This window comes from Carettochelys insculpta, chromosome 6 (genome assembly GCF_033958435.1).
Source record: "Carettochelys insculpta isolate YL-2023 chromosome 6, ASM3395843v1, whole genome shotgun sequence".
NCBI lineage: Eukaryota > Metazoa > Chordata > Testudines > Carettochelyidae > Carettochelys > Carettochelys insculpta.
The window spans coordinates 123,180,356-123,199,420 of record NC_134142.1 but is presented as its reverse complement, the minus strand read 5'-3'; the positions used below and the strand labels follow the sequence as shown (position 1 = coordinate 123,199,420).

At 50.3% G+C, this 19,065-nt stretch overlaps 1 protein-coding gene across 1 annotated transcript in view; it reads right to left on the bottom strand.

The window, feature by feature from the left end:
- LOC142014961 (integrin alpha-M-like) overlaps positions 1-17,387 on the bottom strand; it is a 34,105-nt gene extending 16,718 nt beyond the window's left edge. Inside the window, exons 1-8 of the mRNA XM_074998293.1 lie at positions 17,330-17,387; positions 8,568-8,682; positions 8,346-8,449; positions 7,480-7,544; positions 6,655-6,769; positions 6,019-6,149; positions 5,434-5,579; positions 1,311-1,464 (exon numbers count right to left, since the gene is read on the bottom strand). Of these exons, the coding sequence (XP_074854394.1) occupies positions 1,311-1,464; positions 5,434-5,579; positions 6,019-6,149; positions 6,655-6,769; positions 7,480-7,544; positions 8,346-8,449; positions 8,568-8,682; positions 17,330-17,366 (867 nt within the window). The 5' untranslated portion in view covers positions 17,367-17,387. The remainder of the gene's footprint in view (positions 1-1,310; positions 1,465-5,433; positions 5,580-6,018; positions 6,150-6,654; positions 6,770-7,479; positions 7,545-8,345; positions 8,450-8,567; positions 8,683-17,329) is intronic.
- Between the last annotated feature and the right edge of the window lie 1,678 nt (positions 17,388-19,065).

The following is a 19,065-nucleotide window of genomic DNA, read 5'->3' as shown; positions in this document are numbered from 1 at the left end:
GATCTCCACAAAAGTCCCTTTGGACCTGGGACTCTAGGACTCTGAACTGGAGTTTGTTGATACAAGACAACGTGTGTCACCATAACTCTGAAAGCGGTCACGCTCAAACGCAGCGCTCCCCCGTGTAAGTCGCCTGTTGCGCAGACTGAACAACTCTGCTTCCACAAGAGGCGTTGGTTGCTCTTAGGTCAAAGCAGCTATGTCAAAGCAGCGTCCGTCTAACCACGCCTCAAGCTCCCACTGTTGGCCCAGGGCTATCGGGCTGCAGCTGGCAGAACTCTACAATGCCCTGCACTGACTGTGAAATCAGCACAAGCACCCCAGGTGAGGACATGCACCGTCGACAGAAGGAGAACAGTGGGTGCGTCTGCATTTGCCTCATTTGCATACCTTTTCAAAAGAGAAGTGCAAATCAAAAATGCAAATGTATAAATTTGCCTATTCTACATTCAGAAGAGCTTCTTTTGAAAGAAGAAAGCCAGTGTCGGCGCTGCTCTTTTGAAAGTAAACCCCATCTTTGAAAGAATCCTTCTTCCCTTTACTTAATGGGAAGAAGGATTCTTTTGAAGATGGGGTTTATTTTCAAAAGAGCAGTGTCTACACTGGCTTTCTTCTTTCAAAAGAAGCTCTTCCAAATTTAGAATATGCAAATGAGGCCCCAGACATGCAAATTTATACCTAATTTGCATTTTATTTGCATTCCTCTTTCAAAAAGGTATGCAAGTGTAGACGCACCCAGTGTGGACATGAAAAAAGGATATGCAGCAGCTGCATGACAATGACATCTACTGAACTGTGTCATGTAAGCGTGCCCATTTCAATTTCTTGGGCTCAGCCATTTAGTGGAGATAATGGTCAAGTGACTGAGACCAACTGAAGGCGAGTCAGAGCACCAGGATGTGTGCAAAAAAGACTTTATAAGAACCCAGTGACTTTGCTGTTTGGCTGGAGGGGCTGGATCCCAGGAACCCCTTGTTCAAATTACCCCAAATTTGGACCAATAATTCTAGCCTGAGGCAAACCAAATTTCATGGCAAGCCGAGTAAGCACATGCAAGCAGAAAACCTGATTTCTAACAGAAAATCTTCCCTCAACCTGAACAACAGAGGTGCTCCAGCCTCTCCTAGAATATCATGTTTCGGCCCCGTTACAACGCAGCAGTGGTTATTCTCCCTAAACTGACAGGAAGCCCCTTCTCCATCACATAGGACCATAGGGCTTGAAGAGACCTCAGGAGGCCATCGAATCCATCCCATGTCCCTGGACGTGGCTTCAGACCCAGGCTAGCTCTCCGACCAGCTGCAGCTTACCCCAATGGTGTAGCAGATGATCCCAGCTCTCTCCACCTCAGGGATGACATCTGAATAAGAAAGCGGGTCTCCTGATTTCTGCCCATCCGTGACCACAATGAGAACCTTGGTGGCCTCAGCCCGAGCGCCGCTCCCAGAGTTGAACAGCTCCCGCCTGGTAAAGGGGGTGGGGTGGAGAATGCATGGGAGGGTTATTGATATATAACACTTTTCAGAGCCATAATAGTCTGTTTCAGTAAAACAAGAAGTCCAGTAGCACCTCAAAGACTAATCAATTTATTAGAGCACAAGCTTTCATACCACACACTCTCAGAGAAACCATGGACTCATCTCATCAGCATCTGGGACTACGAACAGGACATCAAGAATGCAGACTCTCATTTAACATCTCTCCCACCCCACCCCCCCAACACAAACTTCCACGTGGCTGGAGAGTATTAAAACAAGACAAATGTAAAATTGGAGATCCACATCTCCTAGAACTGGAAGGGACCTTAGTAGCTCATCTAGTCCTATCCCCTGCCCTCTTGGTAGGACCAAGCACCCTTCCCAACACCTATTTGCCCCAATCCCTAAGTGGCCTGCTCAAGGCCTGAGCTCACAATGCTGGGTTTAGCAGGCTAATGCTCAAACCACTGAACTATCCCTCCCTCCAATGTCAAATCATTCACAACACACATGCTTCTCTACAGAGAAAAAAGGACATAAAACTATCTAAACTCCTACAGGTCACAAGGGCTCACAGGAGTAAGACCCTTCATCCACCCAACAATAGTGTTATCTATCCATTTCTTTACTTAGCCCAGCAGAAGAGTCTGTCCTATCTCACAGACTCTCTTTCTGTCCCATCACCCCCACACGTATGATACAGTTCTGCAGTGACCTAGAAGCCTTTTCTCGCCATCACCAACTCAGGGAATATTTCTACCATGCCAGTGAATGACACACTGATGCACAGATGTTATCTTTCCAGTTCCACAAGAAGGCGGCTTCTTCAGGGCCTCCACCTGATGGATGAAGCCATCAACTGGACTTCTACATGGACTGCTTCTACCAATGGACACAGGCAGAAATTGTGGACAAACAGCACCGCTTGCCCCATAACCTCAGCCGTGCAGAACACAATGCCCTCCACAGCCTCAGAAACAACTCTGACCTTATTAGCAAAAAGGCTGACAAAGGAGGTGCTATTGTTATCATTAATAGATCAAATTATAAACAAGAGACTGCCAGGCAACTCTCCAACACCTCATTCTGCAGGCCACTGTCCTCTACTCCCACTGAGGAGTACCAAAAAATAACTATACCATCTGCTCAAGAAACTACCTAATGAAGCACAGAAACAAATCTTCTCAGACAGTCCCCTAGTGCCCCAACCAGGGGTATTCAGTCTGCTACTCAAGATCCATAAACCTGGAAATCCTGGACGGCCACTCAACTCAGGCACTCACATACTTACAGCAGAGCTGTCTGACTATATAGACTCTCTCCTCAGGCCCTACACTAGCAGCATTCCCAGTTATCTTTGAGACACCGTCGACTTCTTGGGGAAACTACACTCCACTGGTGATCTTCCTGAAAACTCCTTCCCTGCCACCCATGGATGTAGAAGCCCTCTGCACTAATGTGCCACCGGAGGATACACTACAAGCAGTCAGGAAATGCAGCCCCAATGATGTCATGGCTGAACAACCTGGTTGCTGAACTTTGTACCTTTCTTTTAATCCACAACCCTTTCAGACTTCGGGATGATTTATACCTTCAAGTCAGTGGCAGCCCCACAGTACAACAACATTTTTATGGCTGACTTAGAACATTTCCTCAGCTCTCATGTCCAAGTGCTGCCCCCAGGCATCTGTGCTACATTGATGACATCATCATCTGGACCCATGGGAAAAAAGCCATTGAAGAATTGTACAAGGGGATCTCGACAGTTTCCACCCCAATGTCAATCTCAGCCTGACTAGTCCACACAAGTGACCCATTTCCTGGACACTACGGTGCAAATAAGTGATGGAAACCTACTGACCACCATACTTACCTACATGCTTTCATCCAGAACACAGTACATGATCCATTGTCTACAGGCAAGTCCTAAGATGCAACCACATTTTCTCCAGTCCCTCAGAGACACACCTACAGGAGCTCTATGACGCATTCTTAAAAATTCAGTAGAAGGGAAGAAGTGATGAAACAGATTGACCAAGCAGTTGGGGACCCAGAAATCACCTGCTATGCAACAGGCCCAACAGAAAAAGCAACAGAACGCCACCAATCATTACCCACAGCCCACAGGTGAAATCTTTCATACACATCACCAAGGAACTACAAAATATCCTATATAATGATTCCTTGTTCTCACAGGCCTGGGGGCGGGGGCAGGCCAGTCCCCGCTTACAGACAGTCCCTCAACCTGAAACAAATACTCATCTACTACTTCACAACCCGAAACAAACACTAACCCAGAAATCAACCTCTGCAGCAAATCCGGTTGCCAACTCTGTCCACACATGAACCCTAGTGGCACCATCACAGAACCTAACCACATCAGCTATGCTGTCAAGCGCTCATTCACTTGCACATCTACTCATGTGATATATGCCATCATGTGCCAGCAATGCCCCTCTGCATTGTACATTGGCCAAGCCCCACATTCTCTACAACAAAAGCGTAAGTGGATACAAATTAGACATCAAGAAAAGTAATACACAAAAACCTGTAGGGAAAGCACTTTTAGCTCACTGGACACATGGTTACTGACTTGCAAGCTGTCATACTCAGGCAAAAAAAAACACAATACACAAAACAAAACAAGCTCCAAAACCAGATTGCAATGCAAAACTGCTGAGCTGGAATTCATATGCAAATCTGACACTGTCAAGAGACGTTTAAAGGGAGACAGGGACTGGCTCTCTCATTACAGTAATTTCCCCTTCGCAGTCACTGTCGGAGGGGAGACCCACCTACTCTGATTTAATCAGTACTAATATACTACTCCCATCTCTGTTGACCCTCCTTTTCTTTCCTCTTCAGGCATCTCAAGAAGCGAGTTGTAGCTCACAAAAGCTTATGCCCGAAAACATGTGTTAGTGTTTAAGGTGTCACCAGACTCCCTGTTGCTTTCACAATAATGGCTAGTGCTCCTCTACGGCGTTGGCATCACAGATCACAAAGTGCTTCACAAAGGAGATCACGGTCTCCATTTTACCAATGGGAAAACTGAGGCACTCGCTGGAGCTGTGACTTACTTAAAGTCACACAGCAACAGCGGCTCAGTGCTGGAGTCCTAGGCCACAGTTACAGTGTACAGCACTCCATCCACTGTAGGAAGTCACTGTCGGAAGAGATTTCCCAACATAACTCCTGTCGACACACTGTGGCCACACACAAAAGCCAATCGGAAGAGCGCTCCGCTCTGTCAACAGAGTGGCTGGATTGACTGGCTGCTCTCTTGACAAAACAGGCACCCGGAAGCACAGCAGATGGGCTGCCCGTTGTTCTGGGTGCCCTGTCTGTTGAGAGAGGCCCCCCCAGAGCATCCACGCAGCTTTTCTGTTGACAGACTCTGTCGACAGCAGCATTATGCCTCACGGCTGAGGCACAGAACGCTGCCGGTGGAAGTGCTGAGTTTTGTCCACAAACTGCCAACAAAACGCATCATGTGTGTGGGGATGTTCCACCGATTTTGTCGGCAAAACTCACCACAGTAATCACAGCCCTGGAGTTCTTGCTCCCAGCCACCTCTCCTTTCTCTAACCCTCAAGTGCCCACACCAGCTTTCCCGGTAAGCTGATCACTTGGGTGGTCACCCAGGAGAGATTCAAGTATCGCCCAGCTGATTAACAGAGCCCCCACAGCCAGCTGTGTGCATTTCTAATGGTGGCGCACATCTGCGCAGCAAATAAAATATATTTTGTACATGGCTGGAAAAAATGAGAGGGAACATTGACCCACACCCTCCCCAAGTTGGGGACAGAGCCCAGGTATCCTGATACCACATCTCTCCCATCTCTAACCACTCATTCCCTGTCCCCTCCCACAGCGGGGGATACTACCCAGGAGACCTGAGCGTCCACGCTGCCTGCTCCCTGTGGGGTCAGCCTGGGAGGAGGGCAATACCTACACCACTTTCCGGATGGCAGTGGCCGTGTATGTCGTTCCGTGAAGCTGTGTAACCCCCTGGACAAGGTGGTCAGGGTCGTGATTTCTCCTGTACTCCCTGAAGTTGAAGTGCTCTGTAAATTTATTGGAGAACTGACTGAGCGCGAACTGCAGGGGAAGATGGGGGAAAAGACAAGGAGAGAAGGGTAAGAAAAGCAGGAATCAGAGTCACTTAGGACCTAGGGCAGAAGAACAGGATATAGCTGGTACCGTGGGAATTTTTAAGCGGTTTTCCCACACAAAATCCACCCCTGCTCCCCCTGCAGAACAGCGCCCCCTAGTGCCGCACTGGGGCATTGGAATGAGCACTGACCTCCCAGTGACCAGGCCACCTACTGAAGCCCCAGTCCTGTTCCCTGCAACACAGCGCCCCCTAGTGCCTCACTGGGGCACTGGCATCTGCACTGACTGTGAGGTGAGACCGCCCCCTACTGAGGCTCCAGTCCTGTTCCCTACAACACAGCTCGCCCTAGTGCCACACTGGGGCACTGGCATCACCACTGGCTGCCAGGGCAGGACTAGGCGGGCTCCACCCTCTGCCCATTACCTGCGTGTTGGTGCTGCGCAAACGCTTCATGATCGCCGAGATAAACGTCTTCATCTTTCCGAAGTCCAGGGGTAGGATGCTGCCAGAGCCGTCGATGAGGAGCGCGATGTCTGTGGCATTTCTGGGGCACTCTAAGAGGAAAGAGGTACATCCTGACTCAGAACCACAAACATGGCGAAGCCCATTAGAAAGACCTAGACCGCACCAATGGACCCATTGATCCTGATTCCGCCCCCCCCACCAGCCACCCCATTGGGCCCCTTTGTCACCTTATCATCCCTTCACTGCCTTTGACAGGTCCTGGGAATACAGCGTGAAATTCGCTGGGGTGAAAAAATACACCCACCCCATGCCCAGAGCTGGGGAAAGAGCCCAGAAGCCCTGACTCCCAGCACCCCTTGTACTAACACAACACACCCCACTGCCTTGAATGACGAGGGGATACAACCCAGGGGTATTAACTACTGACATCCTGAATCACACCAACAAATCAGCACATCTAGGCTGGTGCCCATCCCCCTATCAGACCCATGGGCCCATCTAGACCCATTTTCTATTCAGCTCGTCATCGCTCAGATACCCACCCGTGACCCCAGGGTGTAAGTCCCAGCCACCCACCCTTGTGTCACCCCTCACCTGGCTGTGTGAGGGGGATGCGCCGCAGCTGCCGGAGGCTCTGGTCCAGGAGGAAGCAGTAGCCTTTGACATACATGTTCTCCCCGCAGGCCCAGTGCACCGTGGGGCCGCACACCTGAGACATGAGAAGGCATAAGGGCTGTAGGTGCCCCTCCAAATATACCACTGAGTGTGAGGAAAGAGAGACTGGTGACCCCACCTCCCATGGATATGCAGAAAAAGGCCCCCTTGAGGCAGGCAGGATGCTGGGATCCAGCACCCAACTCCCAGAGGGAACTACACATGGACATCACCTGGTTACCACACCCTGTAATGGCAGCCAACAGCCACTGTTGCCATGACAGTGTCACCCAGTGTCCACTTTCCCTGATGCATCCATGCAGTCCCTGTCACCGTGACAACAACCTAGTGTCGTTGCTTCCTGCTCAGTCAGCATAGTCACTGTCACCATGGTAACATCATGCTTCCTGCTCAGTCAGCATAGTCACTGTCACCATGGTAACATCATCCAGGTCCCTCCAGCCCTCACATCATCATCTCACCATCTCTTTTGCAAAAAAGAGGACTCCTGGTTACCTCCACCCCCCATGGCCTGGTCGTGCTGCCCCTCCAGTTACAGGCACTGCCAAGAGCCCTCGCCCACTTGGGTAGTCATGGCAACATCACCCAATCATCATCTCTGCACCATCGCACCAGCCATGCTGCACCACCCAGATACTGCCTTGCATGAGTCGTGGGGTTTGGGGAGAGCTGTCACATGGAATAATGAGGGAGTTAATGATGGACCCCAGTCACAGCAACTGCCCCCCTGGGTGTGGTACCTACCAGGACCTGGGAGCCTCGGGCAGCCAGAGACAAGCCAAGAGACATGTTCACGGCATCGGCAGGCACTGGAAGGGAAGAGTCAGGTTGCCAGGTGTCTAGTTTCAACCAGAACATTAGATCCAAAAGGGACCCGGGCCATTAAAAGGCTGATGGGCAGGGCTGGCAGGCATCCCACCTGGCTTCATGTAGTCAACTGGTGCAGGACACCCAAGGGAGAATGAGTGGCCTGCCTCCAGCTTGTGCACCAGCTCCACAGCTCTCACTGGCCAGGAACTGCAGTGACAGTGCCTACGGACAGCACTCCACAGAGCCAACGGGCCACTGCTACGCCTTGCAGCTCCGGAATGTGCACCGCTCCCAGGGTGCCCTCACCGAGGTAACTGTTGCCTGGAACCTGCACCTCACACTCCCTCCCGCACCCCAATCCTCTGCTCAGTCCCACAACGCCCTCCTGCTGCCAGTTTCCCTCCTGGAGTCTGCACCACAAGCCAACCCCCTCAACCCCAGCCTGGTGAAAACGAGCCAGCGAATGGGCATGGTGGTGAGCGAGCGAGGGGCAGCGGGAGGATGGCTGGAGTGAATGGGGGCAGGGCCTCAGGGAAGGGGCGGGGCCTGGAAGAAGCAGCAGAGCGAGAGAGTTTGGGTTTGTGTGACTGGAAAGCTGGCACCTCCAGGGAAGGGGGGCACACCAGGGTGAACCAGTGAACTCTGCTCCCGTCCCAGAGCAGAGGAGCCAGCTGAGGATTCCTGACTCCCAGCTCCACCCGATGCAGGAACTGCACACACCCCCCGTTGGGGACAGAACCCAGGAGTCCTGGCTCCCTCCCCAGCCCTATTGCTGCATCCCCCAAGCACAGGGGCCCTACTCTGGATGGAGATCTCCTGGCAGCGTCCGGAGCCTGGGTCACACGCATAGACTTTGCCGGTTTCATTCACATTTCCTGTCTGCAGCGGTGCCCCAACGATCAGTCTGTGGGGAGAAAGCATCGGGGCGGGGGCTTAGGAGATGCCCTGTCAGGGACACCCCAGCCACACAGGTCCCTCACCACTGGGTACACATCATGTGGGATCCCATGTTTGGCCCTTACCCCCCGGCACTGGCACTCCCGTACTGCACCACAGTCTGCCCAAACCCGACGGCTGCCTCCTGGAAGGTGATTGGTCCCTTCACATCCACACTGAATCCACAGCTGAGTGTCAGCACTGCAGGGGTTAAACAGTCTCCAGTTAGAGCTTCCCCTATGGGGAACAGGCCAGTGGTTGGGGTCTGAGGGCTGGCTCCTTCTGTCTATGGGACTGAATTCCAGCCCCCCACCCGCCCACTTCATCTCACCAAATCCCACTCCTCTCCCAATGCCAAACCCAGGCATCCCGACTCCCAGCTCCTCACCAGCTGCTCCCTCATATCTATTCCTCCAGGCTATTTTATACCACTTATTTGCATAGTGCTACAGCCAGACCCTCCCATTTAAAAGCAAAACTCATGCGTAGGACCCCATCAAATTCGCAGTCCATTCTGGTCAATTTCACAGTGATCAGATTTTAAAAATCATACATTTCAAGATTTCGGCTAATTAAATCTGAAGTGCCACTGTGCAGACATTGCAGAGGGTGGTCCCAAGGTTATTGCACAGGTTGGACGTGATCATCCCCCAACCCAGCCTGTTCATGCCTATAGAGATACATAAGAAAATAACTGCCAGACTGGGTTAGGCCAAAGGTCTATTGAGCCCAGTATTAGCCCCCAGAGTGACCAGTGCCTGATGATCCAGGGGGAGTGAACAGACCAGGTAATCACCTAAATGATCCCTCTCCTGACATCCATTTCTAACCTCTGACAAACAAAGGCCAGGGACACCATTCCTACCCATCCTGGTGAATAGCCATTGATGGAACTAACCTCTATGAATTTCTCTAGTTTGTTTTTGAGCCTTATTAAAATCCTGGTCCTCACAAACTCCTCTGGCAAAGAGTTCCACAGGCCTGCCATGTATTGGGTGAGGGAAAAGCTTCCTTTTGTTAGTTGTAAACCTGCTACCCATTAACTTCATTTGGTGACACGCCCCCCACAGTTCCCACAACAAAAGAACAAGTCAATAACTTTTCCTTATTCGCTTTTGACAAACCATTTCTGATTTTAGAGATCTCTATCACGCCCCCCCCATAGTCAATGGTTATCTAAGCTGAAAAGTCCCAGTTTTTTAACCTTCCTTCATATGGCACTCATTCCAAAACCTTAGTAAATTTTGTTGCCCTGTTCTGAACCTTTTTTTGATGCTAATACATCTTCTTTGAGATGATGCGACCACATCTGTACACAGTATTCAAGAAGTGGGCATAGCATGGATATATAGGGAGGCAATAAGGTACTCTCTCTCTTATTCTCTGTCCCTTTTATAATGATTACTTATTCTGTTGGCTTTTTTGTTTGCTGCTGCACATTCAGCGGATGTTTTCAGGGAACTATTCACAATGACTCCAAGATCTCTCTTGGGTGGTTATAGCTAAATTAGTCCCCACCAAGTGTATGTCCAGTTGGGATTAGTTTTTCCAGTGTGCATTACTTTACATTTATCAACATTAAATTTCATTTGCCATCTTGTTGCCCAATCACTTAGTTTTCTGAGATCTTTTTGAAGCTCTTCACAGTCTGCTTTGTTCTTAACTATCTTGCACAATTTAGTATCATCTACAAATTTTGCCACCTCACTGTTTTATCTTTTTCTCCAGATCACTTATAAATAGGTTGAACAGTATTACAGACTCTTGGGGGACACCACTAGTTACCACTCTCCATTCCAAAAACTCCCCATTTATTCCTACCCTTGGTTTCCTGTTTTTTAAACCAGTTACTATCAGTGCATAAGAGGACCTTCCCTCTTATCCCATGACAACTCACTTTACTTAACAGCCTTTATTGAGCAACCTTGTCAAAGGCTTTCTGGAAACCTAAGTACACTATATCCGCTGGTTCCCCTTTGTCCACGTACTTATTTACTATCTCGGAGAACTCCAGTAGATTAGTAAGCTGCGATTTCCCTTTATAAAAACCCTGCTGACTTTCCTACAACAAATTATGTACATCTATGTATCTGACAATTTTATTCTTTAATATAGTTTCAACTAATTTGCCCGGTACTGGCATTAGACTTACCAGTCCATAATTCCCAGATTCACCTCTAGAGCTAATGTGATGCCAATATTTAACAAGGGCTATCTTCCAGTCATTAGGTACAGAAGCTGATCTAAAGGACAAGTTACTAACCAAAATTAATAGTTCCACAATTTTGTATTTGAGTCCTTTCAGAACTCTCATGTGAATGCCATCTGGTCCCAGTGACTTGTTACTACCATCATTTGTTCCAAAACCACCTCTAATGACACCTCAACCTGGGACAACTCCTCAGATTTATCACCTAAAAAGAATAGCTCCGGTTTGGGAATCTCCCTAACATCCTCAGCTGTGAAGACCGAAGCAAAGGATTCATTCAGTTTCTCTGCAATGGCCTTATTGTCTTTGAGTGCTCCCTGAGCATCTTGATCATCCACTGGCCCCACTGATTGTTTAGCAGACTTCCTGCTTTTGATGTAATTAAAAAGGATTGCTATTATTTTTTGAGATTTTGGCTACCTGTTCTTTGAAATCCTTTTTGGCTTTCCTTGTTATAGTTTTACATTTAACTTGACAGAATAATATCATCATCAATAACCGTGGACTCAGCGCGCGTTGGTGTCTGATGCCCCTCTCACTATTTCCTTTCATCTTTCCCTGTCCAGTGCGGAGTGGCTTAGTTTCTGTAGACTAGCTCCGCACCAATCTACCCATTCTCTGTGGGGTCTGCCTTTCCTATCTGAACCACCCATTATGCCGAATACTGGAGTCGATTTTCCATTTGTTGTTCATTCTGCAAATATAGCCAAATAGTTGTAGTTTCCATTTTATAACCTTCTGCAGCAGGTTCTTGTTCGGCTGTGTCTTTCTATATAATTCCTTATTGGTGACCTTCTGCATCCATCCTATTCTCAGAATCTTTCTACAACAACTCCTTTCGAAGCCAAGATTCTTCTTTTTGAATCTTTTGTTAACACCCATGTCTCCCATCCATACAACATGCTGCTGAATACACACATTTTCAAGACGCCCAGCTTTGTTCTTAAGCTAATTGCTTTGTTCTTCCAGATCTTATCCATCGCCTTCAAACTTGCTCTTGCTTTCACTATTCTAGTTTGTATTTCCCTCACTGGGATTCTACTTCCATTTTTAAATGATGCCCTTTTTATCTCTCACTGCTTCTTTTACCTAGTTGTTAAGCCATGGGGGCAAATTTTGGCACTCTTACTGTGTTTTTGAAGTTGGAGTATACATTTAAGTTGAGCCTCTATAATGATGTCTTTGAAATGTTCCCATGGAGCTTGAAGAGTTTTTACTTTTTGCACTGTACCTTTGAATTTCTATTTATCTTCCTTATTTTGTGTGTAGTTCCCCTTTATGAAATTAAATGCCACAGTGTTGGGCTGCTAAGATGTTTTCCCCACCACACGGATGTGAAATTTTATTGCATTGTGGTCACTATTTCCAAGCAGTCCAGTTTTATTTCCCTCTTAAACTAGATCCTGTGCTCCACTTAGGACTAAATCAAGAATTGCCTCTCCTCTTGTGGATTCCAGAACCAGCTGCTCCAAGAAGCAGTCATTTAAGATATTAAGAAATTCTCTCTCTCTGCATCTTGTCCTGAGGCGACGTGTACCCAGTGAATAAGGGGACAGTTGCAATCCCCCTTCAGTATTGAGTTTTCTTTTTTATTTTGATTCCCTGTCTAATCTCCTTGAGTATTTCATAGTCATTATCATTATGGCATTAGCCCTTTAGCCCACTGTATTGCATTGGTGAGTTTGTGTCACAGGAGCTAGGGCTGATACCCACCAAGCTCATGTCACACATGAAACACCAACAGCCAGTGGGTGGCTACGCTGAATCCCTACCACACAAGGTAGCTAATTCCCCCAGTGCTAAGCGCCCCCTGTGGGACTGGCCAGGGGAAGTTGGTGAGTGGGGACAGCCCTTCCCCACATCCCCCACCTCCTTGAGAAAGGCAGCGCAGGAGGCAGGCAGGAACAGGAAACTGTGGGAGAGAAGTAAGGAACCGAATAATGTCAGGGGGGCTCTGCTCTTGTCTGCCTGCTCCTTTGTTGCATCCCTGCAAGCTGAGACCTGGGAAGCAGAAGCCCCTGCTTGGGGCTGTCTCCTTTAGGCTTGGAGGCAATAAAGTCCCCCCAGATTTGCAGATGGAGCAGGTGTGGGGCAAGGTGAGGGGCAGAATTGTGGGGCTGGTGGGCAGGGTTGGAAAATTGTGGGCTGGCTGGACACAGGGGGTTATGAGAGAGAGGTCAGGCCCCCGCAATCTTCCCTTCATCCCATTTAGGCCACGTTTCTCAGCGTGTCTCAAACTCCCCACTCCCAGCCCCAAGTCAGTCACACTGGGGGTTGCCAGAAGTCACCCATGGGCTGTCCTGATAGGTCTCCAGCTCCATCAGTGATGATGATCGCTCTGTTGCATTCATGCACTCCCCCATATATCACGTTTGCCCTGCACAGATGGCTAATAGAGTAGACTCCAAAGACGACCCCCAAAGACCACCAAATCTAATAAGGATTGACAGTGCTAGGACAGATTTATTATACACAAAGCTCAGTAAAAGCACCTCATGGCCTCTACAGCTACAGCTACACAAGGCAAAGTAAGTCAGCCACAGATATGTCAATTGTAGCTATGCCAGAGCTAGACTTGTGTATCTGCGCTTGGCTAACTGGTCTGTCTATACTGGGGAAGGTCACCGAGAGTTTCTTCTATCGACCTCCCTTACTCGACCTCGCATCGATCGACCTCGCATCTCACAAGGAGGACAGGTGTCGATCGCAACCCCCGAGAGGTCGATTTCATGCATCCAAACTAGACACGTGAAATCAAATGACCCTGCGCTGGTCGATCTTCCGGGGTAGTCAAGATGTAGCCGACGAGGATACTATGAACATGAGCCCGTGACAATGGCTGCAGCTCTGTCAGGGCCAGGGAACACAACAATGCCCTCAAGGCTGGACAAAAAGACAGCTCCCTTGAGACACAATTTGATATACAAATAAAGAGTTACACCTCACTCCTGATGGTTGCCACCCTCTGACGTTACCTAGTTACCAGCCTTTACCTTGTACATGGCGGTTCGGTCACTATCTTTCATGCCATCAGTCTAGACCCCATCCTGAACCAGGGTCGGTAAGTCGGTTATTTGTGGGGAGTGTGTTGGTACCAAGATGTTTCTTCACAGGTTGCTCTATTACGACCTCTCTGGAATCTGCTTCTGGCCTCTGTCTAGTACCAATTAGGTGTAAGGAATGCGGCAGCAGGAACACAATGCTTCTGAAGGCTGGGAGGAATGTGTCTCCCAGAGATCATTTGCATGAGAATGCAAAGGGGTGCATGTGTGATAACTTTCAGGCAAAGCCTGACGGGTAGCAAGTAAGTGATGAGATTTTATCTATTGTAAACACATTGTTGTAAAATCACAATTTATGCTGACAGTGTGGGAGTTGTGAGATCTCACCAATGCTCTGGGTTGTTGTGGGGGACAGGGCAGTTGACATAGCTGTGTAAGACATTGATTACACAGGGCTCCCTGGTTTAAAGCGTTGTAAGGCAGGAGGGGTGAGTTGTTAGTTGAGTCAGCTTGCTGAGTGCCTTGGCCATAAAATTATAGGCCTGATTTGACTAGCTCTCCCCACCTGTTCAAAGCTAGAGCTGGATACTAGGGTTTTCATGAAACTCCAGAGTAGAGATATTAACAGCTGAAATTACAGAGTGGCAGCTGAGGCCACAGAGAGTTGAACTCACAGAGCTCTGCCTCAGGGCAATCCCCGCAGCGGACAACGGTGACCAGTAGGGAGAGGGGCAGATGCCATGACTGACGAGCAGCTGGTAAGGGAGCAGCGGCAGATGATGCGACCGGTGGGCGGCGGGTAGGAGGAGCGGCAGATGATGGCGACCGACGGGCGGCTGGTAAGGGAGCAGCGAACAGATGGCGCGAGTGGCAGGTGGCCGGTAGGAGGAGCAGTCAGTGGGAGGCTGCAGACAAGTGAACAGCTAGTACTGCCCTGGTGATGTATCTGTGGGGTCTGGGACTGCACTGCGAGAGGTACACCCTGTAACTGTGTGTGGGGTAAAGGCCAAGAGCCCCAGCAAGGACTTGGTTCTATAGCATTATGGGGATGGTATCTTGTTAACGGGGTTTGTCTCTCCTTTGCTCAGACATACTGCATCTGTCACCGTAAACTTGGGGTAGGTTCTTGTTATTAAATAAGCTGTTTCTATCTTAGACTCTGTGCTTGCGAGGGAGGGGGGGTGGGGGCAGAGAACTGCCTTACAGGCACCCAGCAAGCGAGGTAAAATTGTCCCAGCCACTGGGTGGGGGCTCGAGCCAGTTGGTTGAATCCTTGACAAAAACCCCTAGGAGCTGGACCTGGCCCTTCTTGTAGGCACCTGGCGTTAATAGAAGGATTACATAGGTGTGAGCGTTTCCGCAATATCAGCTCTGTTGTGCCAACTGCTGGGAGCAGGGGCCTGCCTCTTGTGCACAGCTTCGCTTTGCTTTATACTAGCAAAGGCTTCACTACCGTCACCCGGACCTCACGCCTCACACCAGGCCTGTGGGATATGGGCATGTGTTTCAAGCCCTCATCATTACCCTCAATCACCACAAAGTCTGCACTTCCCCCATGCCCTGTGAGGTCCCAACCTCCCAGACATGACTTCGAAGCAGGAGCAACCTGTGTGTGGTTTTATAGCAAGACTCTGCCAAGCGCCTCCATTTCCTGCCCACAAACCCTACCCCCCACCCCAAATCCTACCAAGCACACATACCCCAGAGAGAGACAGAGAGGGGGCCATATCTGCTCCCTTCCCCTCCCAGAGAGACCCAACAAATGGCCACGTCTCAGTGCCACATGAGCAAATCCCTGCATGAACAGCACCCATGTTCCAGCCCAGAAATGGCTGCATCTCACCACCCAACAAATAACTTTAGGGTTTCCATGCCGGGAGAAAATAATATACGGAGATACACATCTCACAGTACTGGAAGGGACCTCAGGAGATCATCAAGTCCAGCCCCCTACCCTCTTGGCAGGACAAACCACCACCTCTCCTCTTTTTCCCCCAGACCCTGAAACGGCCCCCTCAAGGACTGAGCTCACAACCCTGGGTTCAGCAGACCAATGCTCAAGCCAAAGAGCGATGGATTTCACACATGCTGCAACATGTTTTGCTCAAGTATTTTCTAATAAAAAACCTCCAGCGGCTGAAACTTGTAATCCACTCTCAAAGCATTGTTTTCATTTGCATATTAAATAAATCCACACCGACTTCAGCCATGCCCTTTGCGGCTCATTGTTCACCAGCATAGCCTCTTTTATTCTGTGTCGGTTGGTGTTGGGAGGTCGGGGAGGGGGAAGGCTGTTGTTCGTTTGGGGCTCATACAGTATCTCTCAGGCTTTGCATTTACATTTCTCCAGCCAGATCTACACTAAAAAAGAAATTCAACTTTAGGTGCACAACGCCAGCTACAAGAACTGCGTATCTTAAGGCAAATTTCCAGCACAGACCCACTGCAGGTCAATGGGGGAAACTCTGTCAACTTCCCTTGCTCCTTGTGACTGCAAGAGTCAACAGGGACACCCTCATTGTTTGCTGCAGCACAGCCCCAGTAGGGCTCCCTCTAAGTTTCTCCATCCATGGGCAGAATAAATTTTGTTATGTGCGCCACCAACAGAAACACACACTGCTGGCTGGGGGTGCTCTGCTAATCTGCTGGGCAGCACCTGAATCTCTCCTGGGCTGCTGCCCAAGCACTTAGCTTACAGGGAATGCTGGTCTCTACTAGACACACTAAATCAGACCCCAGAAGATTGGCCTCCAGAGAGACAATCCTCACAAAGGTTTAGACGTGCCTCCACGTCCAGGTGTCCTTCATGTCCCCTTGTGAACAAGTCAGCCCAGTTTGGTGCTACTATTCTACTTCCCTAAACAACAAACCATCACTCACAACCAGCTCTGCTTTAAACTGCAAAAGGAGGATCGAGATGTGATGTCTTGGCCACCCCACGTTAAGAGTAAAACTGCAGAGATGTAGCACTTTAAAGACTAGCAAAATGATTTATTGGGTGATGCGTTTTGTTTTTTGTTTTGTTGGAGTACAGGCTAGCACAGCTACCTCTCTGTTACTATTCAGCACGTTAAGAGTGTCAATGATCCACCCCTCTAAAGCCTCAGCAAACTCGTTCCAAAAACCTGTCTACACTGGCAAGTCACAGCACAATAAATCAGCTCACAGTGCCCCGACAGACCTGACGCTGCAGCAGGAGGAAGTGGCTGTGGTTTCACAGAAGGGCTGAGCAAGTGCTCACGCTGTGTCCACCTCACACCTGCTGGACCCTTCTCCACCCCCACACCCTGCCAAGCGCATGGCCCCGCTGGGAAGGAGAGTCACGCCTGCGTCAGAGTCTGGGGGAGCAGAAAACAAAGGGGACAGAACCCAGGAGTCCTGATTACCAGCCCTTCCCCCAGCTCCACCTAGCCACTAGAGCCCCATTTCCCTCCCAGAGATGAGAAAAGAACCCAGGAGTCCTGATGCACAGACCCTTTGCTAGAACCCGCCGGATTCCCTTCCTCTTCCAGAACCAGCCAAGGATAGGACCCAGGAGTCCTGAGCAGCCAGCTGCTCCCCTCCCACTGCCAGAGGGGTACTCTGGGCACTGGTGTGGAGGAGCCCAGCTTTTCCCAGGCCTCTGGTGGGCACTTACCTGTGCACAGGTAGAGGAGCAGAGGCAGGGGAGCCATGCTGAGCTGGAGGAAGGGATGGGGCAGGGATGCTCCCCTAGGATGTGTGAGTTTCAAGGGTGCTGCCTGAAGAGGAGACAGCAGAGTGCAGAGGAGAGAGCACTTATAGCTGGAAAGGGAGAAACACCGGCTGGTGGGAGGGGCTCAGGGGTGGTATAGAGAGGGGGCAGAACAGAGGAAGAAGGAGAGCAAAGAAAGCTTGAGACACCCAACTAATCAGAAACACACACAACCAAGTGGAGAGAGATGAAAAACAACTAAACACTGACCACACCCCCTGAACTCCTGCCTAGCCCTCTCCCCCAGCGCTAGCCAGTGGTCAGTCATTGCACACACACACACACACACACACACACACACACACACACACACACACACACACACACACTCTCTCTCTCTCTCTCTCTCTCTCTCTCTCTCTCTGTCTCTCTCTCTCTTTGTGAATTCAACCCCCTCTAATTTCAAATCTTGAGGGAAATGCTGTGCACACCTATCTTGAAACAAACATACAACCAGACAGACAGGTGGACAGACAGTCCCCTACTCTGGGACATACACACGGACGCACACAGCTATGCTGAGACAGACTGATTCCCCATTAGACTCACAACTGCAGCAAGATATCCCCACACAACCGACACTGAGAGAGATGTAGAGGCAGACAACGATACTGAGACACACAACTCAAACACTGAACAATTAAGTTGCCCAAACACACACACACACACACACACACACACACAGCTGGTGTTGTAGGCATGGCCAGGTGTTGCCTGAATTGCACAACACGTCCTCTCTCAGGCTCCCCAGACAGCCCTGCCCTGTCGGCCGTTCCCTGCCAGAGGCTGAGGTGCGCAGGCTGCAGGTCACACACCCCACACATCCTCCAGGTGCTGCACCACTCTGCCCACACTGCCTGCCCAGTGCTGGGGCGGGTGAGGGATGGGGAGCCTGTCAGTGACAAGGGGGCACGTCACCAGGGAGAGGGACCGGGTCAAGCCAGGCACGCTGCAGGGCTGAGGGAAGCTGGGGGTCACACCGCCCAGGCTCTGGGGGCGCTAGCCCGAGGCCAGGGCCAATGACCATAGTGGGGAGCAGGGGGAGCTGGGCAGGGGCCAGTAGCCACAGGGGGGCTGGGGTTTGGTTGGCACAAAAGGGGCAGGGCCTCAGAGCAAAGGGAGGGGCCTGGGGTGCAACTCCCCAAGACAAGGGTTCACCACACGCACTCAAAAGCCAAACAGAGACACCCCACCTGCCGCACTGAGACAATCACACACACTTGTCTGACACCCAGGGGTGCCCACTGGACAAACGCCACCCTCCCAGCTGTTCCCTCAGGAGCCAACGCCGCTGGGCTGATGCCCCCCGCCCCCCACCCAATTGGCTGTGTGAGCCGCACGGCATGAAAAGGGCCGAGGGCTCCCACCCCAGGGGAGCTGTAGTCTAGCCCGGGGAAGCTCACAGGAGCAAAGCCAGAGTCCATGAGGGAGGAAACTGGGGAAGCAGCGTGTGTTTCAATAGCACTCTGGGTTTCATTGCTTGTAAGTCGCATTGCCAGGGGGCAGCGAACAGCCCCTGGGCCCCACCCTGTCGGTGGCTGTTATTCAGCACTAGGTGAGGGGCCTTTCTATAAACAGCCCCAGGGCCCCACTCCAGCAACAGCTGCTGCCTGTTCACTCTGTGGCCCAGAGGAGAGCAG